At 37.9% G+C, this 24,850-nt stretch overlaps 1 protein-coding gene across 5 annotated transcripts in view; it reads left to right on the top strand.

Annotated features, from left to right (window-relative positions):
- The window catches only part of OCA2 (OCA2 melanosomal transmembrane protein), a 204,993-nt gene that overhangs the window by 95,336 nt on the left and 84,807 nt on the right, over window positions 1–24,850 (top strand). For all 5 annotated transcript variants that reach the window (XM_040662061.2, XM_004938466.5, XM_025146634.3 and 2 more), the window contains 4 exons: window positions 9,520–9,667; window positions 11,156–11,213; window positions 12,504–12,612; window positions 24,685–24,812. In XM_040662061.2, coding sequence (XP_040517995.1) covers window positions 9,520–9,667; window positions 11,156–11,213; window positions 12,504–12,612; window positions 24,685–24,812 — 443 coding nt within the window. The remainder of the gene's footprint in view (window positions 1–9,519; window positions 9,668–11,155; window positions 11,214–12,503; window positions 12,613–24,684; window positions 24,813–24,850) is intronic.

Below are 24,850 nucleotides of genomic sequence, written 5' to 3' on the forward strand. Positions count from 1 at the left end.
TCTCTTCCTTATATTGTTCACTTAAGTAGTTTCTAGATGTCTTGATAAATCTGATTTCACTGACATTTTCAATAGCTGTTGAGTATGTCAGTCCCTTTATGTCTGTGCTTTCATGCTTTTCTATTTGGTGATTTTTAAGTTTTTTGCCATTAATTTCAGGCTTGTGTTTGAGAAGTGAAACTTAATAATAATCCCCAAATGTCCACAGTTTCTTTATGTAGTGAAAGATAACTCACAAAGTATGATTTCTTATTGGGTTTGTACAAAGATAGCTGAATATAGCTGCTTCTTTTGCAGGATTGTTGGTTTTTCATTGGTCTAGTTGGTATAACTTGGCTCCATTTGTAACCCGTGGAAGAAGACAAGCCTTTCTAAAGCATAATGTAGCTGTCTACAATAGAACAGATATATTACATCCCCCGAAACTTTGTTTCTCTCTTTTGAGTATAAAGGGAGTCTGAGGTAATTGAGTGGTAGGGAGCTTCATGATAGGTACCCAAAATAGGCAAGATGAGTACCACTTACATCGAGTTGCCTTGGCTCAGAGAAAACTAGTTTTAGGAGTAAGATTTTATTAAAAAGATAAAAATGGCAGTCTGCTCCAACAGCTCCAAGTCCTTCTTGTGTTGGGGGCCCCAGAACTGGATGCAGTACTCCAGGTGTGGTCTCATGAGAGCAGAGAAGAGAGGCAATAGTGATGTGGGAAAGGAGTCATCTTTTTTCCTGGAGATGAAAAGAACCCTTGCAACACCCTAATAAATCTGCTTGTAATTATGCATCGTTATAAAAAATTCTTCCTTTTCCTTGTTGCTTGGAAGTTTTTTTTGTGAAAATCTTTGATACTCAGCACATTTTTTTTGTAACTCTCTCTCTCTCTCTCTCTCTTTTTAATTTAAAAGGAATCATTTTGCTTTTATTCATTTCTCATTTACTGATAAAAGTAATAACTTTGTGGACACTTCATTGAATAACTGGACTTAATGTATCTAAGTTATCTTTAAACATAAAGCTTGCAAGGTGTCCTGAGATAAGTATAATCTACATAGTCAGAAAATATATTTTGCCAAATATGAACTATTTTCTTTGGCCATAGCAGCATTACTTTGGGGACGTACATTTTAGAAAATAGATACATATTTTCTTTCATCTATAAAATTTTATTTTATTTTAAGAAATCAAATACACAAAATCACTGTTGGATTACCTTGAGTAGTACAATTTTTTCACTGGCATATTTTTGCAAGTGAAACACTGTACACTTTTTAGAGGCTAGCATATTTCCCTCAATTAATCTCCTGGTAATCACTGCTACTTGCATCTTAGTATGTTCAGATGTAGCAGTCTTATAATTGGTATACCATGTGTCCTTTCTCATAATCAGCAGCTCCTGTCTTGCTGCAAAGCTAATCAGTAGCTGTTCAATTAGAGCAAATGCTAAAACAGTACTCCTTCTATTGAAATTTTATGTGAAATGGAAAGAGAAAGCAACAAACCCAGACTTCATTAGGAGGTAGCTGGAGCAATTTGGATTTCCAGAAGGAGCATAATGTGTTCCAAGGTGCTTTCTGGGTTTCTTCCATCTCAGATGGTAACGATTCTGTGATAACTCAAAATGGCTTGTTTGAAACAGCTGTTCTAATCAGCTAAATATCTGCCTTTCCTCGTTCTGTCCCTGATTAGCAATTAAGCAAGATATGTGAGACTTACCTGGCATATTATTGTCCCAAGATTGTTTCAGTCTGATATGTTCCTTGGGCTTTTTCTGATGTTTTTGGGCTATGTAGCCTATTGAGGTCAGATAAACACTAATTTTAAGAACAAATAATGCTGTTATCCTGATGATAAAGTGATATATTGATTTCAGTGCTTTAAGTTACCAGTGTCTTTAAATTAGTGGCTTTTGAACTGAACTTTAGCACTTGTACAGAAAAAAAAAAAAAAAAAAAAAAAAAAAAAGCATACATTCCTTCCCCAGCAGTACCATTTACCTGCAGTGGCTTGAATAACTGTCATTATTATGCTGTTGATGTGAACGCCCCTGCCTTCTGGAGTTCTGAGATGTCTTTGGACATCAGATACCTTTGAACCCCAGGACAGGTGATGTGGGTTAAGGTTAGAATCTTTGTTACATTCTCATGGCATAAGATGTCCTGCTTGCTGCTTGAGGAAGTACTGAAGTTTCCTTTCCTCACTGTGCTAAGAGGCTTGCCAGGGTTTCCATCCGGATATAGGCTAGTCCTAGGCCAGCTAAGCACTCTCAAGCTATAATACCTTTGAGATGATCTTTCAAATGGATTCATAGATTATTTCTGGCCCGGAGGCGTAGTTTATCAGTCATAGTTTGTCAGTAGGCACCTAAAAGTGCTGAAAAAGAATGAAATTTTAAAAATGATTTAGTTGCATCAATTGCACCAAATTGGTGTGGGTTGAAATTTTGTATTTTGCTTGGTTTTGGAGAGTTGGTATTTTCTCTCTCTCAGGCAAGGCTCCAGTTCACTTGAGGGACCACTCCCAAAGACAACTGTTAGAAGATTAGCAAAGGTTTGGATTCCTGAATGCTTCATGTCCCTCCAGTGCTACCCTGGCTAGCTCTGCATCCTCTAACACTGTTGCATACCTTCATGCTGGGGCCTACGGAATGCTGTATAACCTTTGGGATTAACATTGGTTAAGAACTACTATGATGATTGTCTGTAGGACAAACCCACTACTATTTCAGGGGAAAAAAAAAAAAAAAAGCCTGCGTAGAATACGAATTATTTCCAGGGTCTCAAGGTCAAGGCAAGAGCAGAGCATTGACCCAGGGTATAAGGTGTCATGGAGCATCAGTACAGCTTTGTGCACCACTTTGCTTCAGAATTTAGTCCTATTTCCGTTAATAATGTTAGTAATTTATTTCATAACAGTAGGAACCATTTCATGCTAGAATCAGTGAGAGGAAGATCATGTACATAGCTGGATGAAATACACTGGTGCATCTCTGTCCCGTGTAATGCAGGTGCTTTACTGACTGCCAGTGAAGTATTATTGGTGTTTAACAAAGCTTTTGAAAGCAGTGGGCTCACCTGCCTTGGAATCAAATGTAAATAAACACAGGTGATGGAGGTTCAGGTGACAGATCCAACAGGCAAATTATGCAGAGAATAATGTCCAATGAAAGGAACATTTCAAGATGTTTTCACGCATTTAGCTTCAAGCTAAATCTAGTTGGCAGTTGAGCAGTGCACACTGCAATTAGCTGTCCTCACCCAAAATGCTAAATTCATCACAACTTCTTGTAAACTTCTTTAACAGTCAGTTATGATTAAACTCATATTGGGAAATGTTTTTCATGCCTAGAATTGAGTTTTCTGCTAAAAACCACGTCACAGAGGAGAGAGGTTAGCATGTCTGTGTGCATATTGGTATATACCTTCGAATTTCAGAACAGAAAAGGAGTGATTTGATGCAAAGGATACATGAATATTCCAAACTTTGCCCTATTTGATGTCATAGGCAACACTCATACTTTGAGCTTGAATTGCTTTCTCGGATCCCAGTTATGGGAAGCATTTGTGAAACTTGAACAGAGTAGAATGGGAAAACTTCTTTTATTTCTTCTCTGCAATCCAGTTTGTATATTAAAAATAGTTAATAGTGTATGGCATGAGTAAAAGATGTTGCTTTCTTAGGTATTGTCTTGGAATCTAAGATCATAACTTTCTTATACTTTCATTTTAAACAACATTAAGACTTTCAGCTTTGAAGCTAGTAGATAGTCATATGGTCCCTGTGGACCTGCATGTTCCTTTTTGGTTAATGTAGCTGAATGTATGAGAGTCGTGGCTTTATGTCTGAAAATGTTGAAAAAATATTGGTCTTTTATTATTTTCACCTTCAATACATCCTCTAATAATCAGGGATAAAAATAATTATAGTTATTTACTTTACATGGACCCCAATTTTTTAAACATTTACAAACATTTTATGTTTAAAATCTTTGTGTATGTCCTTTCTGCTGCTTTAGAATTGATGGATTATCCCTCTTGGAAAGCGGAAAATGTTGATCTGTCTTTCCTTGTTTTCAACTGATATATCAGACATTCTGACATTGCAGAGTGAGGGAAATATGACAAATGCATGTTATTTTCTGAGTGCATTGATAATGCCGCCAGCACAAGAAGGCTGCTGTAATATGGCTATACCTGCCTTATTCGGAAAGGAAGTATAGTACAGTGATATTTGGAAAAAATAGAGGTGCACTTTACAATTTTATTACATACATTCTTCATAGATGGAGTCAATAAAGTCAAGTTACAAATAGGAGGTAAAATCTTAGGAACCTTCAGTTTTTTTTTTGCGGCACTTGTTTCCCTGGGTCCTTGTGTGCTCATATAACAACTGTGGAACAATTGTAGAGATACACACTTGTCAGGAAGACCTGGGCAATCTTTAGCAATGCTTTGGCGGAACAATGGCAAAGTTTTCACATTGATCCTAAGATCTTCCTGGTACACACATATTAAGGGACCAATTTAGGTTAATTTAACACATGCTTCATATCTGCCCCAGCTTGCCCAGAAGTAAACTCCTGGGAGGTGACTTTTGTGCGTGGCACCATCTGAGATGCCCTGCAGTTTTCTGCCTGGGCTTAAGCTGCTTTGCTGCAGGGATGAGGGTCTCCTGTATATCCTTTGCCACAGCTGCGGTGCTGTGCAGAGTGCAGAGCATCTGAACATGCCCTAGGTGTCTCGGTGACCAAATGGGGCCTCAGCAATATAACAGCTGATGGATATAAATGCTCTGTATTGCTTTATGCAGAACTGTACAGATTTCTTGCATTTCTTTGCAATTATTTAGCTGAATCAGACAAAGTGTGTTTTATTGCAGTTTTGAAGACCCTGTAACATTTGTGGCTCTGCTTACCTATATCCACATGACCAGTAGACTGGCCAACTCAAAGGAATAAAGACAAGGACATTTTGGACTTCTTATTTTCAGAGTTAGAGCTTATTCTTGTCTCCCGTAAAGGGACAGTGCCTCTAGGAAAGAAGCGTCAATTGTTGAGCTGGAATGTCTCCTGAGGCAAATTCTTTATACACAGGCTTCACCTATCTAACTTAGTTCCTGTGCTTTTAAAATGGAGTTGACGGTTGCTTACTTTCTAATAATAGTGGAAGGATTAATTACACTATATCAGGGATTTAAAAATTTTACCTTAAGTTATAGATATTACTATTACTAGATTAAGCTATAATTCCTGGTACTTAATTTCCTTTTCAATTAATGTTTAAACAGAAATATCCCTACCCTAAGAATTTAGCTAAGAAAAATAATTGCTTTGCTGGAGAAATGTTAAGCAAGACGAGCGTCTGGAGAAAAAAATCCACGTTCAGAGGAACATGCTTTGCATTCTGTTAGTCACAGCCCAAACTTGTCTTGCTTTCAAAAAGGCAGATAATATATTTAGTGCACTTGCCAGTTAAAAATTGCAATTTTATGATAATTCTTATCATCTCGACAAGTTTGGTCATGCTCTTCTGAATATCTTCAATTAATAATACTGTCCTCTGCAGATTCTGAGACTGGGAATTAATTACACTCAGTTTGGAGGATGTCTTCTTTGTTATTGGCAGTCAGGTGGGAGGGAATGTGTGATTAAGTGAAAATCAGTCTGACTATTAGTTGGTGCAATGCAGAAAGAATATGCATTTTGATGAAACACAGTGTTTTCTAATATGTAGAAAATATTATCTAAAATGTCACCGTTCAGGTCCGTAGCAGATATTTCATTAAATTCAACCAGTCCAAGGCTTTAAGTCTGTGCTTTCTGTGGTGAAATATGCTAAATGACAAAAATCAGAACATATTGGCAGCATAGGGATTGCAATCTTGCTTATCCTTTTGAATAAAATCCCTCAAAATATTCTTTTCTTGTTGGAAATGTACTTTATAGGAAAAAAAAAGAACAAGTGAGTTAAAAACTGATTCTAAATATACTAATTCTAAATAGATAGCATCTTGTGGGCTTTATGAATGTACCACTAGAAGATTTTGGTATTATAATGGAATAATAAATTGTTTAGTCAACTCATCCCCAGTAAAGATAACCCTGCAAAAAGCCTGAAGACTGAGTTTTCTTGGATGAGTGAGCCAAATCAGCATGCCCTGGCGTAGTATGACTGTCACATCCCATCTGCTGAGGGGATGGGACTTAAAGAGATGTGGAAATGTGATGCAAGGCTTTCTCACTTCTACCAGCCAGATGCTGCCCTTGTGCTGCCTTAGCCATAGTTTCAAAGTGGCTGATAAGACCCTGCAGTTGTATTACACCTTTGTCCATCATGTCTAGCACAATGTCATAAAAGGTCAGAAGCTCCCAAACTATATGAGTTGCTGCCTATAGGGGTTTGCAGATCCAAGATGGAGGACTAGATAAAAGCACAAAGTTTTTTGAAAAGGTTCATTGCTCTCAGTGACCTCAAGGATTTTACACCGTATTTCCTTCAAAACAAAAACTACTGCTAACTCATATGTATCACCTGGTGCCATAGAAGGCTATTACAATAAAAGTGTTCCTGAAACTGAAATAGGAGAAACTTTCTGTGGGATGACCTAGAAAACCTCTTTAGAAATTATTAGTGCAACAGGTCAGCACTGTAAAAAAAATGCATCGACTGTTCTGATTTTTGAAGGTCATGTTGCTCTGAAGTAAATTTTACAGCAGGTCAGATGTTCACATCCTTGGGATGTTTAGAAAACTAATGTCTGAGCAAGCAAGCATGCACTTGCTGCACAAAATCCAAGATCAAAGCCACATGAAAACACACACATTTTTTTAACACAGATGAGAAAGTATTAGCTCGACCTTGCTGAAACTGGAGATTAACCCCACAGCACTTCAGACCTGGAGCTGGAGTGTGAAACCCCAGTCAAGCTGCATTCTGCTCTGTTTTTGTTTGTGGCACAGATACATATGATGCTAGGTATCCCTTTTCAAATGAGTGGAGATAAAGATTATCTGTATGAAAATACCCAGCGAGGATCTGCATCTCAGTTAGAGGATGAAAACTTCAACTTTCTTCCATTAGCAAAATCCGTGGTCATGTTTCACTTGAAAAGGATGAAGGAAATATTACGGCAGGATGAACATACATCATCATGAACAGAAACAGACAGAGACTTTTTACAAGGGTGTGCAGTAATAGGATGAGCAATAACGGTTTTAAACTGGAAGAGAGGAGATTTAGATTAGATGTTAGGAGGACATTCTTTACTCAAAGGGCACTGAGGTGCTGGCACAGCTGCCCAGAGAAGCTGTGGTGCCCATCCCTGGAGGTGCTCAAGGCCAGATTGGATGGGGCCCTGGGCAGTCTGAGCTGGTGGGGGGCAGCCCTGCCCATGGCAGGGGGCAGGTAAGGGGTTGGAACTCAAAGGTCTTTAAGGTCACTTCCAATCCAAACCATTCTGTGATTCCATAATCAGAAAAGGTGTTGCAAAATGGCAAACTGGATAATTAGTCTTTGTGCATGTTTGCCAGAGAAAAAGATAAAACCACACTCTTTCTCTTGAACTGATGATGAGAAACAGGTTCAAAGCCACAGTTCATTTGACTTGAAAATTGCATGTGAGAGCAGAATGAAAAGGACCATTCAGCTGTTGAGGGTAATTTTCCCCTTTTATCTGCTTGAATTACATACAGAAGATTCTATCTTATCCAGTGCAGGGTAGCATGTAGGGTAGTAGAGTATTTCTTTCACCATTAAGGGTTCAGGAAATCTTTTCAATTAAAAAAAGGTTTTTTCTAGTGGAGTTGCACAGGAGTTGTGCAAGAAAGCCATGTTCCAGCATTTCTCTATTTAGACTTGCTTGTCTGTAGGAAAGAGCAGCTGATGTTTTGCCACTTGCTTCTGTCAGAAATTGCTATTTAGAGTGCTTACAAATTCAGAGACTTAAAATTTACTCTTGACGTTTTATTAAAGAATAATTTCCACCGTTTCTGAGGTTTCAAATATGTTTTTTTGTACAGTTCACATTCACCTTAACTCAATTTTTTTTTTCTTTTTTTTTTTTTTCTGGAGCAGATAGATTGTGGCTTATAGTTCTGTCACTTTCTTGTTTATGTCCTGGAAGGGAATAGAAAATCACTGCTGATTTATTTGTGGATGTCACCAGCTGTTGCTGTAAAAGTAAATGATGTCTGGGACAGGGTGTCTGCACAATCTCATATGGATAAGCAGGATGTATCCATGTTTTAATATGGAGTAACATCAGATTACGCTCCTGGCAAGAATTGCCAAACATATTACAAAGGAAAATGGTAGATCTTGTAGCTCTGATACCTATGGTTCAGGTATTAATCCTTTTTTTAAATAAGCAATGTTTTAGATAAGCACAGGTTGTTTAATAACCTGGAACAGTCATTTAGCTTTACATGAGTTTACATTTCCAGCCTTGAGTTGTAAAGCCAAGGCAAAGAATACCATTTTGTTGGCTTGCAAGCCGTATGCTCATCTGTGGGTGTGAACTGTACAAAATCTTAGTCAACTGCTGTTCATCGGCTGCTCAAGAAGGTTATGATGGCACTGAACATCCTTACTTTTTTCTTTCAAATATTTGAGTTCTATCATGTCTACTTATCTCTTATGATTAATTATCACATAGTATGCTCTGTATTATCACTATAAATACTTGGTCACAAAGGTAGAGGGTATATTAAACACATTTACTACTCATTTTGTTATTAAATACCATGAAGAACTAGGGATTTGCAATAGTAAATATTAGTATCACTGCTTACATCAAAATGTGTTTAAATATTTTTTCTTCAATGACACAAAATTTGAGGGGAAAGAAATAAAAAGAAGTTGAGGAAGTGTCCTATTAGTTAATTTTGAAGTATATATTCAGACAGTTTCTGAATTAATATTCAGCTTTCATATCCTTAGTAATCTCCTGTAAAATCCAAAGGATATTTTTTGGCATGACTATTCCAAAGTCTTTTGTTAACAGGAGTGAGCACTTTTCATTCATTCTTAAGACCTTGATAGTACTCAAAAAAAAAAAAAAAAAAAAAAAAATTCAAAACATGCTCAAAATCCTAACAACTGTAGATTGATTTGAAGTATTAATCAGTCTGTGTAAACTTACATGGGATCAGATATCACTCAGGTCTGCATTTTAGCAGTATATTAATGTGTGTTGGCAGGTTATGTTCTGATGAAAAGCAAATATGCTATGATTTTAGCATTAAAGATTGTGGTGGTCGTAAGCAAATATTTGAAACAGTACCTTTTATTCATTGGGAAATGAATTTGAGATCAATTTATTTAAAAAATTGAAATGTTTCTATTAAGTTTCCATTCCCTTCAGCTGTGAAAAATAAGCAGCAAGAAGAACTTTGAAACTGGAAAACTCTTTGGAAACCATTACAATCATTTTAACAGCTTTCGGTCTAGGACACATTACATATACTCTGTAGGTCTCTGGTTTCATACCTACTACATCTGCTATAAGATAAGCTATCTTGCTTTGTTTTAGAACTGAAACATGAGATCTATGTTTGGAGGTTGACTGCTCAGCGCATTAACCCCGCCAGCAGGGAAGAGACTGCTGTGAAATGCCTCTTGATGCAGAAGGTGCTGACTCTGGAGATGCTCCTGAGGAAGAAGCTCAGGACATTCCACAGGTGAGTGTGTGCTGGCGTGTGCCACCTCCATTCCTCCCATTCTTGGCAGGATGAGCTGCAGGCACAGGCAGTTTTTTGGACTGATATTGAGCTCTTGCTCATCGCAGCCTACAGTTGGAAAAATACTCTAGTTTTGCTACTGTCTTCACTGATATGAGACCTACATTCTCAGCTGTTTCTTGATCAGATGGGGCGTTATGGCAGATACGAAGAACCACTCTCAGCTTCAGTGAAACACAAAGTATTTTAGGACAAAACTAATGTGTAAGGTCTGGAAAATATATGTGAATAAATGAAAGTTTAACAGCCCAGAAATTCCAGGTAGCTTTTGTTTTAAAAGATCACAAACACATCATTAGGCTTTTCCCAGCAATAGTAGCATCAATGTAGTAAAATGCTGTAAATTTTTCTCTGACGAAAAATTCAAATGTTCTTCAGTGAACTACTGAATTTGCAAAACAGCGATTTACTACTTTTTAAAGTAATTAAATCTGCAGTGGTGACGTGAGCATTTTCATAATTAACAAGGTATGTATAGAAAAGGAGTTTTTATAAACTAGGACTAACAAAATATTAACCTTATTTTGTTTAGGTTCCAGCGAAACTGTTAATGTATGAAATTTGATGTCTGAGAATAGCAGTGATAAGTACTCTGACAGTGAATTGAGTGTAGCCTGATGTCTTATTTTCACAAATAAACATCTTAATTTTCACAAATAAACATCGTAATTAAATAAATAATACAAGCATAAACTGTCCCAGTAATAAGATAATTTTTCCTTATATATATATTTTTCCTGATATTGTGCACTTTACATGGAGTGACAAAAGTCTTTTTAAAAGATTGTGGCATTATTAGTGTTCACAACACTTTAAAGAAAAGTATTCTGAAGTGTATACAAAAATTGTATGTTCAATTTTGAAAATGAGGATTCCTTCAGCACAAGTATACTGACAGTGATGTAGAAATTCATTAACATTAACAACAGAGCTCCTGAACTGCAAACCCCAAGGCTTTTTTTTGCTGCAGGGCTGACTATGCTGATAACAGAAAGAAGTAAGTTATTCGGATCTTAAAACTTAATTATAAAATGCAAATGTAACACATGTGTTCTGACTTGTTTGTGTTAGCACGTCACCCTTGCTTTATCACAGAATGGCACACGTTACCTCCTGAAACTATGAAGGGAACATACAGCCTGCTCCTATACTCAGGTTCATACTCTGGATGCTTGCTCCCTCCAAGCCCGTGGCACTATTCATAAACCAAACTGTGTACTGGTGGTGTGTATTAGGAAAGTGGAGCCTTAAGTGAACTGTCATGGGAATTTTGCTACTGAACATGTAGCAACTATGGTTCCTTTGTAGTACGAGTTACTCCTTAAAGGGAAAAGAGTGATCTGGTTGTGATGAGAGGGATTTATTCCGATACTGTTTGGCAGAGCTCTCATTTCACTCTGGAAAAAAGCAGGTGTTATTTTCTTTCAGGCAAATTTCACAAGAAGATAAAAACTGGGAAACAAATATTCAGGAACTCCAGAAAAAGGTAAGTAGATGGCAGTTCTTCTCACGACCAATATAAGTAGACCTATGCCTTTTTATGAGGAGAATCCTTTGAATCCAATGAAAATTTAATGAGTCTCATGATAGCAGAAAAGCTGGCAGGCAAACTGCATGGCTTCTCAGCAGGATGGATATACTGAACTACATTGTATGAGTTAGGTTTTATACATGTTCTATAGAAAAGAGTTGTTCAATAAATGAGTCAGCAGTATTTTCTTAAAATTTTAATCCCCCATGGCCAGAAAGTCTCAGAAGGTGTCAATAGGTTTATAACCCCAGTGCATGATGATAGAGTAATACCAACTCTAATTTACTACACTATCTGTAATGCATGTGCTATGTTATTTAAGTAGGGATAAACCACTTGCATAAATCCTGCTTTCTCTGCTGTGCACATATTAACAGTCTTTACGCTGAAGCTGAACCTGACAGGATGTATACTCTATAGTAGGATTAATTTCATCTTCATCTGTCTAATCATCACATCCTTTCCGTGTCACTGGCACTAGTGAGTATAGGCCTGTTATTGGGAGCTCAAATCCTTGGCTGGGACCTCACTGTCTTATGTATCTTACCAAAACAGAACAAAACCAACTGGATTTTCTGCTTGGTTTTAGACCTTTTCCAAAGCATTGTATAAATGATGACCTTTTAAAAGAAGTGAGATTTGATTATACTTTAGTAGAGCTCTAAACTGTGTGGAAGAGACTGGAAACGAGAGAGGTACTCAGGCTGAGATGGAGGGATTCCCTGGGTTGGTGGTGAAGGTGACTTCAGAGCAGAGAAGCAACAGTGCACTGGAAAGAATTTAGCTATGAGAATGAGAGCATGAGGTACAGGTACAGGAGCTCTATAAAATTAGGGGCATGGCATGTCCTTGAAAGTTGTACATGATGTATGAAGAATCTGGCCTGTAGGTTAGGTTATAGGTTTTCAGAGTAGAATTTCAATAAAGGATAATTTTATACAAATCTGGGAAACCACAGGGCATCTGAAGTTCCATCTGTAGTAGGAATTGCCTTTCAACTATACTTGCGCAACTATGTTTTACCTCCTACCTTCACGTTGGGTCTCTCTTACTGCATGATCATGTTTCCTATAGGTAAACATGAAATATTTCAATTTAAATATTTATGTATTTTATGCTGAAGAAGAGTATACAATATAGGTACAGCTTTTTGTACTTCAAACTTTTTTTTTTTTTTTTTTTAACTCTGCACAATAAATAGCTCCTTCTTTAACACAGTTATTCAATTCTTTTCCTCCTCTGCAGCACAGAATAACAGACAAAATCCTGCTCATCAAATGCCTGACTGTGCTGGGATGTGTTATTCTCATGTTTTTTCTCAACTCATTTGTTCCAGGTATCTACTTAGATCTTGGTAAGTTTCATAGTTTTATTCTATTTAATTAAAAAAAAAATCAAACAAAAAAACCCAGATAACTAAACTGTAACATTTTTCTGAGTCTATTCAGAAAACTCATGGTTTTATAAGTCCTGGCCTCACAATTTCACCAGGTTACTCAGAACAGCAGCATCTCAGAACAGGTTTTTGAAATGCAGTCACGTCTCAGTCACCCCAGGAGGAATAGCAGGTAGAGCTCTTAACTTCATTTTTTTCTGACTTCCCAATATTAGCTAGGTGGATAAACATTACAGAATGAGCAAATTTGACCTTACTGTGATTTCACTGTAGGCTTGAATAAATGACCAAGATTCATTATGGAGATCAGAAAGTAATTACTCTGTGTAAGAACATTTAAGAAGTCTGGCATAATTTCATAAGTATAGATAGCTCTTCATATACCTTCAAGTTACCATTATGTTATCATCAAAATAAATCATTTCCCAAAATAGAACTAAGAAGACACTGCATATGGTTGAAATAAAAATAACTACATTCTGTGCCTAGACCTATCTGTAAAGGTTTTTATACAGTTACGTGTCTAAACCCCTATAAGGACATTCTTGAAATGTCCCCAGAATAGAACAAAATTAAAACTCACATTTAACTGAAGGGCAGTTGTAAAACCTGCCTGTATGAAAAGTTAATGATTATCTTTTTGGCTGTGGAGTGTTTGGAAGTAATGGAATTTCAAATTTATGTTTTCTCTTGTCATCTGAATCCCTTTACTGTGTATGTTCAGTGACTAGAAGATGCAACAGACTTAAGGATGAATAGCTCATAAGGAATAAGTCATTGACTGGATTATACTGTGCATTTTGGTTATACACAACACAGAGCTAGTTCTAGCTGTACAGCGGTGGTCAGGATGGAAACAAGACCTTCCACCCCTGTCGCTACCACTTCAGCTATATTAACTGGCTTAGTAAGCTACCAGTAGCCAAAGGTGGCTCTTCTATCTGCTTGGACATAGGGAAACACCTGTGTTAGTGTTATTGGCACCAGTCGGTGATGTAAGCTACTGTGTCTGGAGCAATGTGTTTTTAAATAGGTACAGCTATGCTGGTAAACACATTTGTTCCAAGGACTGAGCTACTGCTCTCAGACCTAGGCTGCAGGATGGCTGTGTCCATGCTGCTCAGACCTCATCTCTGCAGAGCAGCCTGGCCCTGTGCTTCCTTATGACACTGTAAATAGCTTTGCGTGCATGGGATTATTAAGTTGTCAGTTCACTTTGAGGGCAGTTTTGTAGCTTAATAAAACTGTTCTAAGTTCATAATACTGAGGGCATATGGTGTATTACCCTGTATGTGTTATGGGGTTTCAGTGCATAAACTTGTCTGAGTTAATGTTTCAGTAACTGCACAGAGCAGGGACCTAAATGTGACTCACCCTGTTTCTGTTTGAGCGTGATCCCTGAAACAAATTGTCTTCAGAAGTACTTATTTTTGTCTGAGATGAAACAAGCTGGGTCAGTCCAAGACAGGGGCCTGAGTGCAAAGCAATACTCACACAAGGGGGATTCTGGGGCACTGGGACCTCACTGTGGACTTCGGCTATGAGGTTTCCTGACATTGTAGATACATTCAGCAAGAACATGCTAGTGTGCAACAGAAGTCCTGGTGCCCTGGAGCAGTATGGGCTTAGGAAAGATGACATTGTTTCAGCCAGTGGCACCTTTGACACTGCTATGATGGCAGCTTTCCTGTTCCAGAGTATTTGCTGAGATGGAAATGGATGAATCAGTAAAGAATATTGGCTGTTAAGAAGTTAAAAGGTATACTGATGCATTATAGCCACAAAAGTGCAATGTTACTGTAGTGTAGGAAGAAACAGAAATTGAAGACACTTACAGGCATTTGAAGTCACTGTGGCTAAGAGCATAACTGAAGAGTTCCCACCAGCAATTTAAGAAATCAATTTTCACCTTTACTTCTCTGCCTCAGATAAGTGAGCACTGAACCATATAAGATTTTGTGAATAAACCCAAAATGTAAGTGTATCTCAAAACCCTCATGCAGTCAGTAAGAACCCCACAGCATTGATTGCATGTGTTGCTAGTAAGATATTCTTTCAAGACTGCAAAGTGATTGGAGTACTAGAAGAAATCTAGTAACCGATGAGTGCTTTTTTGTCCTACTTCATGTCAGTAAAATAAATGAAAGTGATATGGTTGGCAGTGCAGCCTTTTTTTTTTTTTTTTATTATTCGCTAGCTAATCTTCTAATCTTCTGCTGTAGTCTTGAAAGTAAACATGGGCTGTATGTGTTATTTAGTTTCTCCCTGTTCTGTATTCATAGTAAATCCATCAGATTAGTAAATAAATGTTATTAAATCATATACGTAATTCTACTGACACTTAATGGAACCTGCAGACTTACACTGAGATCTCACTGATGACTCCTGAATTCCATGGTCTTGATGCTTTCTGTCACTTACTTATCATTAGTGAAGTAGTACTGCTGTGAGTTGCTATGGATTTTAGTCCTCTAGTGGATGAAAATAAATTTCCTAAAATACAGCACATCTTGTACTCTGGTGGTTTGGTTATATTTGTTCGATAAGTTTTTTGCATAAAAATGAAAGTAGATTGTAATTCAGTGTTTAATTTCCTACTAGAATAATGTTTTATACAGAGGCTTAAGTGTTAGAAATCTAATAACTTTTAATTGCATTTGGTAGAGTGAATTAGAAAGATTATAGAATTCTTTATCAGTCCCAAGCCTTCATACAATTTTTCCATTATGAACTTGGAATCATTGATATAATTTGAGGGAACTGACATTTTAATTTAAGTAATAAATTTGCATATGTAACTGTCTTAAAATGCAGAACACTTTCCTATTCAGTTCTCTAGTACCTGTTCATCTGCAGCCTAATTCTATGAAATATCTTTGTTAATGAAAGGTTAATAATGAGATTTTAAACAAACACACGTGGCAAACTTCAGACTTCAAGAGTGCTTTCATTTGGCTACTATAGGATATTACTTTATTGATAGAGCATCTGAGGAATCTTGCTTCCTTCTGCCTCTGGATCCTCTCCTCTCAGGGTCAGATCAGTCATTTCTGAGTCAGGGAAAGGTCCTCTCCTGCTTCAGAGAGCGGCAACAGAAGATTTTGCTCTCTTATTCAAGAAACAAGGTGTAAACTGAAGAGCAAATGAATCAGATATCGATGGTTTCAGTATAGAGATACTGTTACTGACTTGGCTGCAGTGCTCTACTAAGCAGCTGTTTGAAAAAGCCAAAGTCTGGTCCCTGAAATCCAGGCTGCTCCAATTTCTCTGAAGAGAGCCTCATCCACTGATTCTTCCTGGTCAGGTAGCCTGTAGCTGGCCACTACTGTAATGTCTCCTAGGCTTGTCTTCCCTTTAATCCTTAACCATTAATGCTCAGTCAGGTCCTCATCCATTGTCATGCAGAGCTCCGCATGCTCCAGATGATCACTGATATGGATGGCAACACCGTGCATTCTTCTCATCAGTCTGTCCTCTCTTAAGAGCTTGTATCCTTTCATTACAACACTCCACTCATAGGAGCCATCCAAGCCAAAACAGTAATAAATTGTAAACCTTGAGAAAGCTGTCGTAGCTTTTCTGAAGAGCACTTTTTTTTTTCTTCACACTGTTGCTTAATTTCATTCTGGTTCCTCTGGTGCTGTAGATGTCTGTGATCATTCAGACATCAGTGCTGAAGCTAATTATCTTTAGCTGTCTTTTAAAAAATCTATTCAGGACATTGATAATCAGTGGAGGTGATCAACAGCTATGACTCATAAACCTATTTTAGAGGAGTAATTCATGGAAAGATCCACCTTACTTTACATCACTTCACTGTGTGACAGTGCACCTCTTCTCAGTTAAGAGCAAAATCGAAGAAGGTATACAGACTTTTGGCTTGAGTATGGATTATTTTGGGGATTTCACTACCAACTAGAAGCAGCTGTGATATTACTAAACAAAGCAGTGTTAGAAAATTTCCAAATATATGAAGTTCTAAAAACATTGTGATTTTACTCTCCTACTAACCAACAGAATCACTATGACCTCTCTGGATATTTGGACAAGTTCTGTAAATCAGAACTCTATATCACTTCTAGATCATCCTAGGTCAGAATTTTCCCTGTCGTCCTTTCTCTAAAGATAAAATCTTTCAAGCCCTTCAGAACTTATAAACAATCGTTATCTTGTTTGATGAGGTGGCATCAACTGCAGCCATGAGTGGGGTCTGGCATATCTGACCTCATTTTATGCTCTTTTTCTCTATCCTCTTGCTTCATTCCTATATTATTTACCTGTTTTGACATGCAGTAGTGTTGGCTTAAGTTGTCTAGTACTTTAACATTGAGATCAAGGAGAGCTCTGTACATGTCTGACCTGCTCGTCTCTGAATACGTAGCATGGAGATTTGGTTGGGCCATGAAGATGCATATTGTTTTAAAATGAGAGTAGACATAATTGCACATACGAGACTTAGCACATCTTTGATTCACAGTGGTGTTGAAAAAAGTCCTTGTAAAGTGTATATGAACATGAGTTAAAAATAAATGTGACAATTATTTTGTAGAAATAAAAAATGTTGGAGTAGAGCTAAATCGAATGCAGCCAGTATTGAGTATAACTCAGTTTGGTACAGATCTGAGTTATTGTTGCTTCTCAAATAACACTCTCTTTCTGAAAATAGGAGAAATCTTTCTGCAGTCCCTGCAGTTTTTAATTTTTTTATGTTTGTTTTTTTTAAAAAATTACACCCTTTAAAATGCACAGACATTTTTATGAACGTGTAAATAAACATGGAAAATTGTGTGGTTGTTTGTACACCTGATGTGGAAAAAAACAACACTACCACCAAAGCCAGGAAAGAGTAACAATTATATCTGCTACTACACTTTTTGTGCTTTAGTTCTTTCTTCCAGAAAGGTTGACCTTCACTTTGTCTTGATATTCATATCTTAGATTTTTTTTTGTCTCATAAGAGTCAGTGAGGCTCTGGCAATACAGTGTGTTTGTTTTCAATGACCTTTACTGAGATAACTGTAATTTTTTTAAAGACTTTTGGATGGGTGCAGTATACACAGCTATATCTGTCAACACATCTCTGTTGATGTAGCACCTAGCTATAGCTAGTAAGGAAGCTAGTAATGGTTTCCTACTTACAGGATTCTATCTTGGATGCCATCCTATCTCATTTATGGTATTGTGCTTGAATTCATCAGGAGAATTAACAAAATCCATCCCATTCCTTCCCAATGCACAGAGGCTCATCAGTGATTATAGTGCAGATATTCCTCTGCTTCCTTGTTTTATGCTATGCTCTTGTTCTTAACTTTGAAATTTCTTTCTATTCGTACAGATTCCTATTTTGTTTGCCTTGCATAGGGTTATATTTCCATCAACTTCTTTCACATTCTTTCAATCTTCTTAATATTCTACCAAGCATTTCCTGATGCAATGCAAACTGTCCTGGACTGTCACTATCATGGTTCTATCCCTAAGGAGCAGCCTTAAACTGTGGTGCTACAAATAGCACAGAACAGCTGGAAACAATTTATATGAAGCTAAATTTATAAAAAGAGATTTCTTAAAAGACCAGCAAGTTGCTTTGTCAGAGAGTAATTCTGTTAAAAAAAAAAAAAAAAAAAGGAAATTAAAGATCAAACAGTGCTTATCAGTTGACAACAAATGTTGTTTATGAGCACTCGGCATGATTTCAGAATGGACATTTTTGGGGATACCTGATAAAATTTAAAAAACAAATGTAGAAACCTAAATATGGAGTATTTGAGGGTGGTGAGGTGCTGGCACAGGCTGCCCAGAGAGGTTGTAGATATGCCGTCCCTGGAGGTGTTCAACGCCAGGTAGGATGGGGCCCTGGGCAATCTGATGTAGCATTTCATCTAGTGGTTGGCAACCCTGCCTGTGGCAGGGGGGTAGGAACTTGATGATTCTTGAGGTCCCTTCCAACAGAAACCATTGTATGATTCTATGATTTTAATTCATATTCAGGACTACTGATATTCAATGAGTTGAGTGAGCAGTACTGGAGATATGTCTTTGATTTTGTTGTTCAATGCAAATATTTCTATATGCATAATAGTATAATCACATGTGTCCTTATACATAACATTACATTTGCACTTTGGTATATGAAGGTCTGACATATCATTAGGATAATTTGTGAGGGTTTATGGAGGTAACTGTACTTCTGATTAAGCTGCTGGGACACAGTGTTGGATTTAATTCCTTTTGTATTCAATAACATGCCATATAAGCCATGATTCAAAGGTTAGCACCAAAGATATAGCTTGTTATGGATGTTGTGGGCATGAGTGGTCTCTGTTTTTCATAAAATGGCAAACAGCATTGCTAAGATCAGAGAGAAAGAATATCCTGTTTTGCTCAATTGCAAAGTCTAAAAAAATCTGCGTCCATCATTTTGTTACTAGGTAGGAGTATTACATTTTGATCTATCAGAAGCTGATTTTTAAAGATCTCTGCTCATTTCTCACCTGTTCTGTATGTGATTTTGAACACTGTGTAGCTTGATTCTTCCCAGCTGCTATTTCGTCTCCTAACTCTTTTTGTTTTATCCTTTACTACCACTGCAAAGATTCCTCTCTGCCCTCTGTAGCAGGCTGGTGCTTACCCGAAGACTTTCAATTTAGCCTTATCTTTGAGCTAAACATCTCAGAGTCTTTAATTTCTTTTTTTCCCTCAAAAACCAACTTTTCAGACTGTTGATCATATTTCTTTGCCCTGGATTTTCTAATGGTTAAGCATAGTACACCTTCCCTGGGTTAACTGGGGATGAAGAGAGCAGAGGCTGCTTTGCAGGATTTGCTATTCATAAACCTGATTCTGTATTTCAGAAGACCATCAGGCTCAGTTGTGACTTTCTGTGTTACTCATCTTCCCTGAAGGACTGTTAGGTATCCAGGTGCTTCCCATCCTGGAGCTGTGGTACTCCTACTACTCCTAACTACTCCTGCCTAAACACAGAGTGCTGCACCTGTCTATCCTGAGCAGCACTCTGTTTTCTCCAGGCCAGCGCTGAGGTGGCACATGGTTATTCTGGCTTCAGTTTTCATTACAAAAATGTCTCAAGCACCATTTGAGTTTCCAGAAGCGTGAATTATAAATGCACTCTCAGTATTCATATAGAAAGACATTATTTCAAATTCTGTGCACGTAAACGGAACGTACAGTACCTGCATGTTCACATTGTTAGGAGGAAGCTCATTATACATTTCAGCTGCTTCTAGGTCACACAGAATTACTTTTACTAAGGAATACAGATTTTTCTTAATGAGCATTTGAAAGGCCTGCAGATTACACAGTATTTTCTTCCTTTCATTTATTTCCCTTTCACCTACCTTCCTCCCACATATTCTGTACTTCTATTTGATAATATTAGATTGTTTTCTGTTTTCTAGTTCTTCTGCTTGATTATTTCAAAATAGGATTTTTATTTTTATTTAGCAAGATTGCAATTGCATTCTGCTTATCATGAGTTATTTACTGCTTCAAATGTGATTTTCCCTACTGGGTAAAGTGAATGAGAAAAGAAAAGCACTCAAGCTATTTCTGCTGTACCGTTTTCCTGATTTCTGGCAGAAGACACAAGAGTCTTTTCTATGAAGAATGCATTATAATTTTTCAAGGTGCATTTTATAATAAAACATCTTCTTATTTTTCCTAAAATAAACAAACTGTCACTGTCTTTAACAGGTGCTGTGTCAGTGCAGAAATGGAATTTAGATTCAGTTTCTCTCTGCATTATATTTCCAGAAGACCAATTGTTGTGAAACAGAGGAACTGAAAGGCAGTAAAAGAAGTAGTTTGTGGAACTGTAAATGGGCTTTGCTTTCACTGTAGTAATGAGAAGTTATTCTTTTTAAAATTATCTCTTTCTCTTCTACCTGGCTCTCTCCTGTGGCCCAGTAAGCTACAAAATAAAGGAGCAGTCGTGCCAGTCTGTAATGCATCCTGGTACTTTGAAAATGGAGGAATCTTTCAAATTGAATCCAAAGCAAATGCAAAGACACTCAAACATACAAAACAGCAATATCATTTGCTATCTTGAACGTACTTAAAAGAACATTACTTAAAAAAGCCTCTCGACACCAGCCCACTTAGAGAGGTAGATTGCCACATAATGTCTGTACGGACTCCATAGCTCACTTTGACAAACAGTTTGACAGAGAGCAGCCAATCAGGTAGTTATAGCCTGCACTGACTACTGTGGCCTTCAGGTATTGGAAGATGTTACTGGCCAGGTGCAGGACGCTTGAAGTCACACAATGTCATAAATGGAGATCTTACAGGAACTCCTCCAAAACTCCTTGAGAGACTCTGTCCTTCCTCTCTCCTCTTTGTTTCTGTACTGTACCCATCCTCTGGGAGATGGGTACCTATATCTCTTCTTTGCAGTTACTACAAAGATAGCAAATTCAGACTAGCCTGTGCATGTAGACTGCGATAAGCTATGTACAGCTCAAACTGGCAGCTGACATCTTCAATTCTCCAGAGATCTCTCCTTGCTGGAGTACTTCAGGAAAATACATGTTCCTTACCCATCTGTATTCCTCAGGAACAGGCCACTGTTCTCTCACTCTAAGCTCTGTGCATGAAGCTAGTGCATACTGCTAAAGCCCATGGTGCAAGAAAATGCTGATTCTATCCACTTCTAGTGCAATTCATTTGTATTTCATTAGCTTTAATTAATAATTATCTCTGTATAACATGTTCAAGTTGATTTTTTTTTTTTTTGATGAGAAACAGGAGGGTAGAAATGCTGCCCATATTTCATCTCTAATTGTTCCAGAACTACTGAGCAACTCCTGTGCTTCACACTCATTTACCTAATGTTGTCACTTGCATCTCTGCAAAATACCAGTAAAATTCTGCTGCTGATCTCCTGATCTGCACCTGCCTACTTCCTCTTGTAGTTTTCCTCTAACAGGAATTGGCATCATCTGTATTTAAGGAAGAGATGTGCCCACTGTATTTTACTGGAATTTGGAGAAGAGCTAAGAGTTGAAATTACCCAGTGCATGTCCATACTGCTTTCTTTGTGTTTAGTGAAAAGTAGTTATTTAATTTGAATGGACAGATTCACTTTACTTTGGGGAGAGGTAGAAAGTATTAATGATAATTGCAAAAAATGTGGTAGGTGTCAGGAATTTTGGTGGATGAGGGAAAGGCTGTGGGTTTAGTCAATCTGAACTTTAGTAAAGTCTTCAACTCTGTCTCTCACAGTATACTCCTGGGGAAGCAGGCAGCCCATGTCTTGGACAGATATACTCTTTGCTGGATAAAGAACTGGCTGGAGGGCTGGGCCCAGAGAGTGGTGGTGAATGGAGTTAGATGCAGCTGGCAACCAGTCACTAGTGGTTTTTCCCAGGGAATCACTGCCCCTGGAGGTGTTCAAGAACTGTGTAGATGTGGCACCGACAGACATGATTTAGTGGGCATGATTGGTGGTGGGTGGATGATCGGGCTAGATGATCTTAGAAGTCTTTTCCAACCTTCATGGTTCTATGAATTGACAGTTTCCCCCTCACTTTCGTTTGCTATTATGGAGATTCCTTTTGTACTCCTGTCCCTGTGATTTGTAACCATTCTTGCAGTCTGCAAATGCCTTTGATATGAATGAGACTATCAAGTACTTTTAAAAGTTTCCTGGAAGAACTTCTGTATGAGCTTTGCCTTTGCTACAATCAAGTTATATGCATACTCAGGACCAGGTGCACAAAAAATCTTCACCCACTGTCAGCTTATGTTGTGATCCAGCATTCAACCTGAGAAGTGCAGAGTATTGCCACTCTGAGGTCAGCCCTGGAGTCTCTTCTCAATGGGTGGCAGAAATACCAATTCTTCACAGGAATATCTGGCATTGACTTAACAGAGCACACATGTACAGAGGAAAAAAAAAAGCAAGACTGTGGGTACCTGAAGCTACAGAAGGGAACCTTCTGCACAAATGACTGCTGAGAAATATGGCCTTTAATAGAGACCGGCAGCTGCTCCAGATCCTTGCAAAATTTGGAAGGCTGAGACGGTTATGACCCAGCTCTCCTCTCATTTCCTAAAAAAAAGAGGACACCTGACAAAGCAACTCACCAGCATTTGTAAACGGAAAGACTCAATAAAATGCAAGGTCTATACGTTTTTTACTCCAGTGCAAACATCCAGCTTTCCTCTAGATACAGCTGAACCAGACCTTTTCTACTACTTGACATCCCTCTGCCTGCAAGTGATATGGGGTGGACTGACTCTGTCTGTGCCACATTTCATAACTAATAGGGCAAAAGTTTGGTTTTGGAGCCTGCCTGCCTTGAATGAAGGAAGGGCAAGCTGACTTCACAGTTTCTTATGACACTTGTGAGAGGGACCAGGCAGGTTTTCCCATGCTGTTCTCTCTTTTGTGGTGGCTTTAGCTCTCCTCCTCTCTTGCAGTGTAATGTTCATGCATAAGATATTTTTGATCAAGCACTAATTATATCACTGTGAGAAAGTAGGGACCAGACTTGCTCAGCTTGCTGCATAGTAATGTTTCAATCTCTGCTGGTGAGCAGAGCTGGCTATGAGACTTGGATTTTGGATCCAATGAGGTACCAAGACCAGATTTTACTCACTTGGCATTTGGGAAAAAAAAAAATATTAAAACTAACATTTACTTCATGAACAGGCAGAAACTTTGGTTTCTTTATTTCTTTTGAAATTTACACCAGGTTAAAATGGAATAGAGCTTGGTTTTAAGTGCTTGGATGGTTTTGGATCTCTATTTCTTTAACCTAACAGGAGAACAATCCCATTGTTCTTGAGGACTGCTGTAGACAGCTCACTTTATTCATCTATGTGCTATGTAGCAGAGCCCTATTCTCCCTAAGTCACACTTGAAATTTGATTTTAAGTTTGAGCTTTAAAGTTTTTTGACAGCAGAGATTGTTATTCTTTCCTTCTTACTTGTTCTGCAGTTTTTTTTATTCATCACTTTTCTACAGAGACTATATGAAATAGCACGAGGTATCTGAAAGAGTCACAACAAAGTGAGAAATGACTTGAAGAGGTGGGATGCTTTGTTTCCATGCCATTAAAAAACCTCAAATTATGTATCTTGGTTTTACTCATTAAAGAAAAAAATCTACTATTTAAGTTAAAGAAGAGAAAAAGAAAGGCAGAAAAAAAGATCATCATTCCAAAGAGAAAAAAAAAAAAAAAAAAAAAAAGGAAGAACTTCTCTATTTCTTCTTTGAAGTCTCATTCTACTGTTCAAGATAAATGTTCAGGAAGAATCAAACAGCTCCAGAAAGAATTTTAGCTGTGCAGAGAGAGACTTGAGTATTGCTAGGACAGGAGATTCACAAATTATGTTCTTTGTCTGATTGCACATTTCTTCTGCATTTTCTCTGTTACCAAAATGTGTTTTAACATGTGAGGATATATAGAGAGATCCTGTCTGGAGGGAGTCTCATGTGCTGTTTAAAGCTGATGTCTCTGATGCTTCAAAGAGTTTTTTACTTCCTGAGATTGTCTTGTAGCCCTTGATTCTTGTAGCCCTGTCAGCATGTAGCCCTTGATTCTTCAATGCCCTGGGTCTGCAGCAAGCCTTTCAGGGGGCTGCAGAGCCATTCCATCTATCTTCTAATAACCGTATCCTGGGCTGCATCAAAAGAAGCGTGGTCAGCAGGTCAAGGGAGGCGATCCTGCCCCTCTACTCTGCACTGATGAGACCTCACCTGGAGTACTGCGTCCAGATGTGGAGTCCTCAGTACAGGAAAGACATGGACCCAATAGAGCAAGTCCAGGGGAGGGCCACAAAAATGATCCAAGGAGTGGAATGCCTCTCCTGAGATGACAGGCTGAGAGAGCTGGGGTTGTTGATTCTATGATTATGTTTGAACTTCACCTGTTACAGTGCTAGAGACAAAAAAAACCTTTAACTGAAAAATGCAGTACTATAACTTTTACATTGCTAGTAAATAGTAAATGAATTGTGAAGCATTGTTCTCTCTTTTCCTGATGTTCTCTCTTTTGCTTATGCAGGCTGGATTGCCATTTTGGGAGCTATTTGGCTGTTAGTGCTAGCAGACATCCATGACTTTGAGATGATATTAAGCAGAGTGGAATGGGCAACCCTTCTTTTCTTTGCAGCATTATTTGTTCTCATGGAGGTAAGATTTTGTGATTTCTAAAGCCTGAGCAGCTAGAA

The sequence above is a fragment of the Gallus gallus genome, chromosome 1, assembly GCF_016699485.2.
Source record: "Gallus gallus isolate bGalGal1 chromosome 1, bGalGal1.mat.broiler.GRCg7b, whole genome shotgun sequence".
NCBI classification, from domain to species: domain Eukaryota; kingdom Metazoa; phylum Chordata; class Aves; order Galliformes; family Phasianidae; genus Gallus; species Gallus gallus.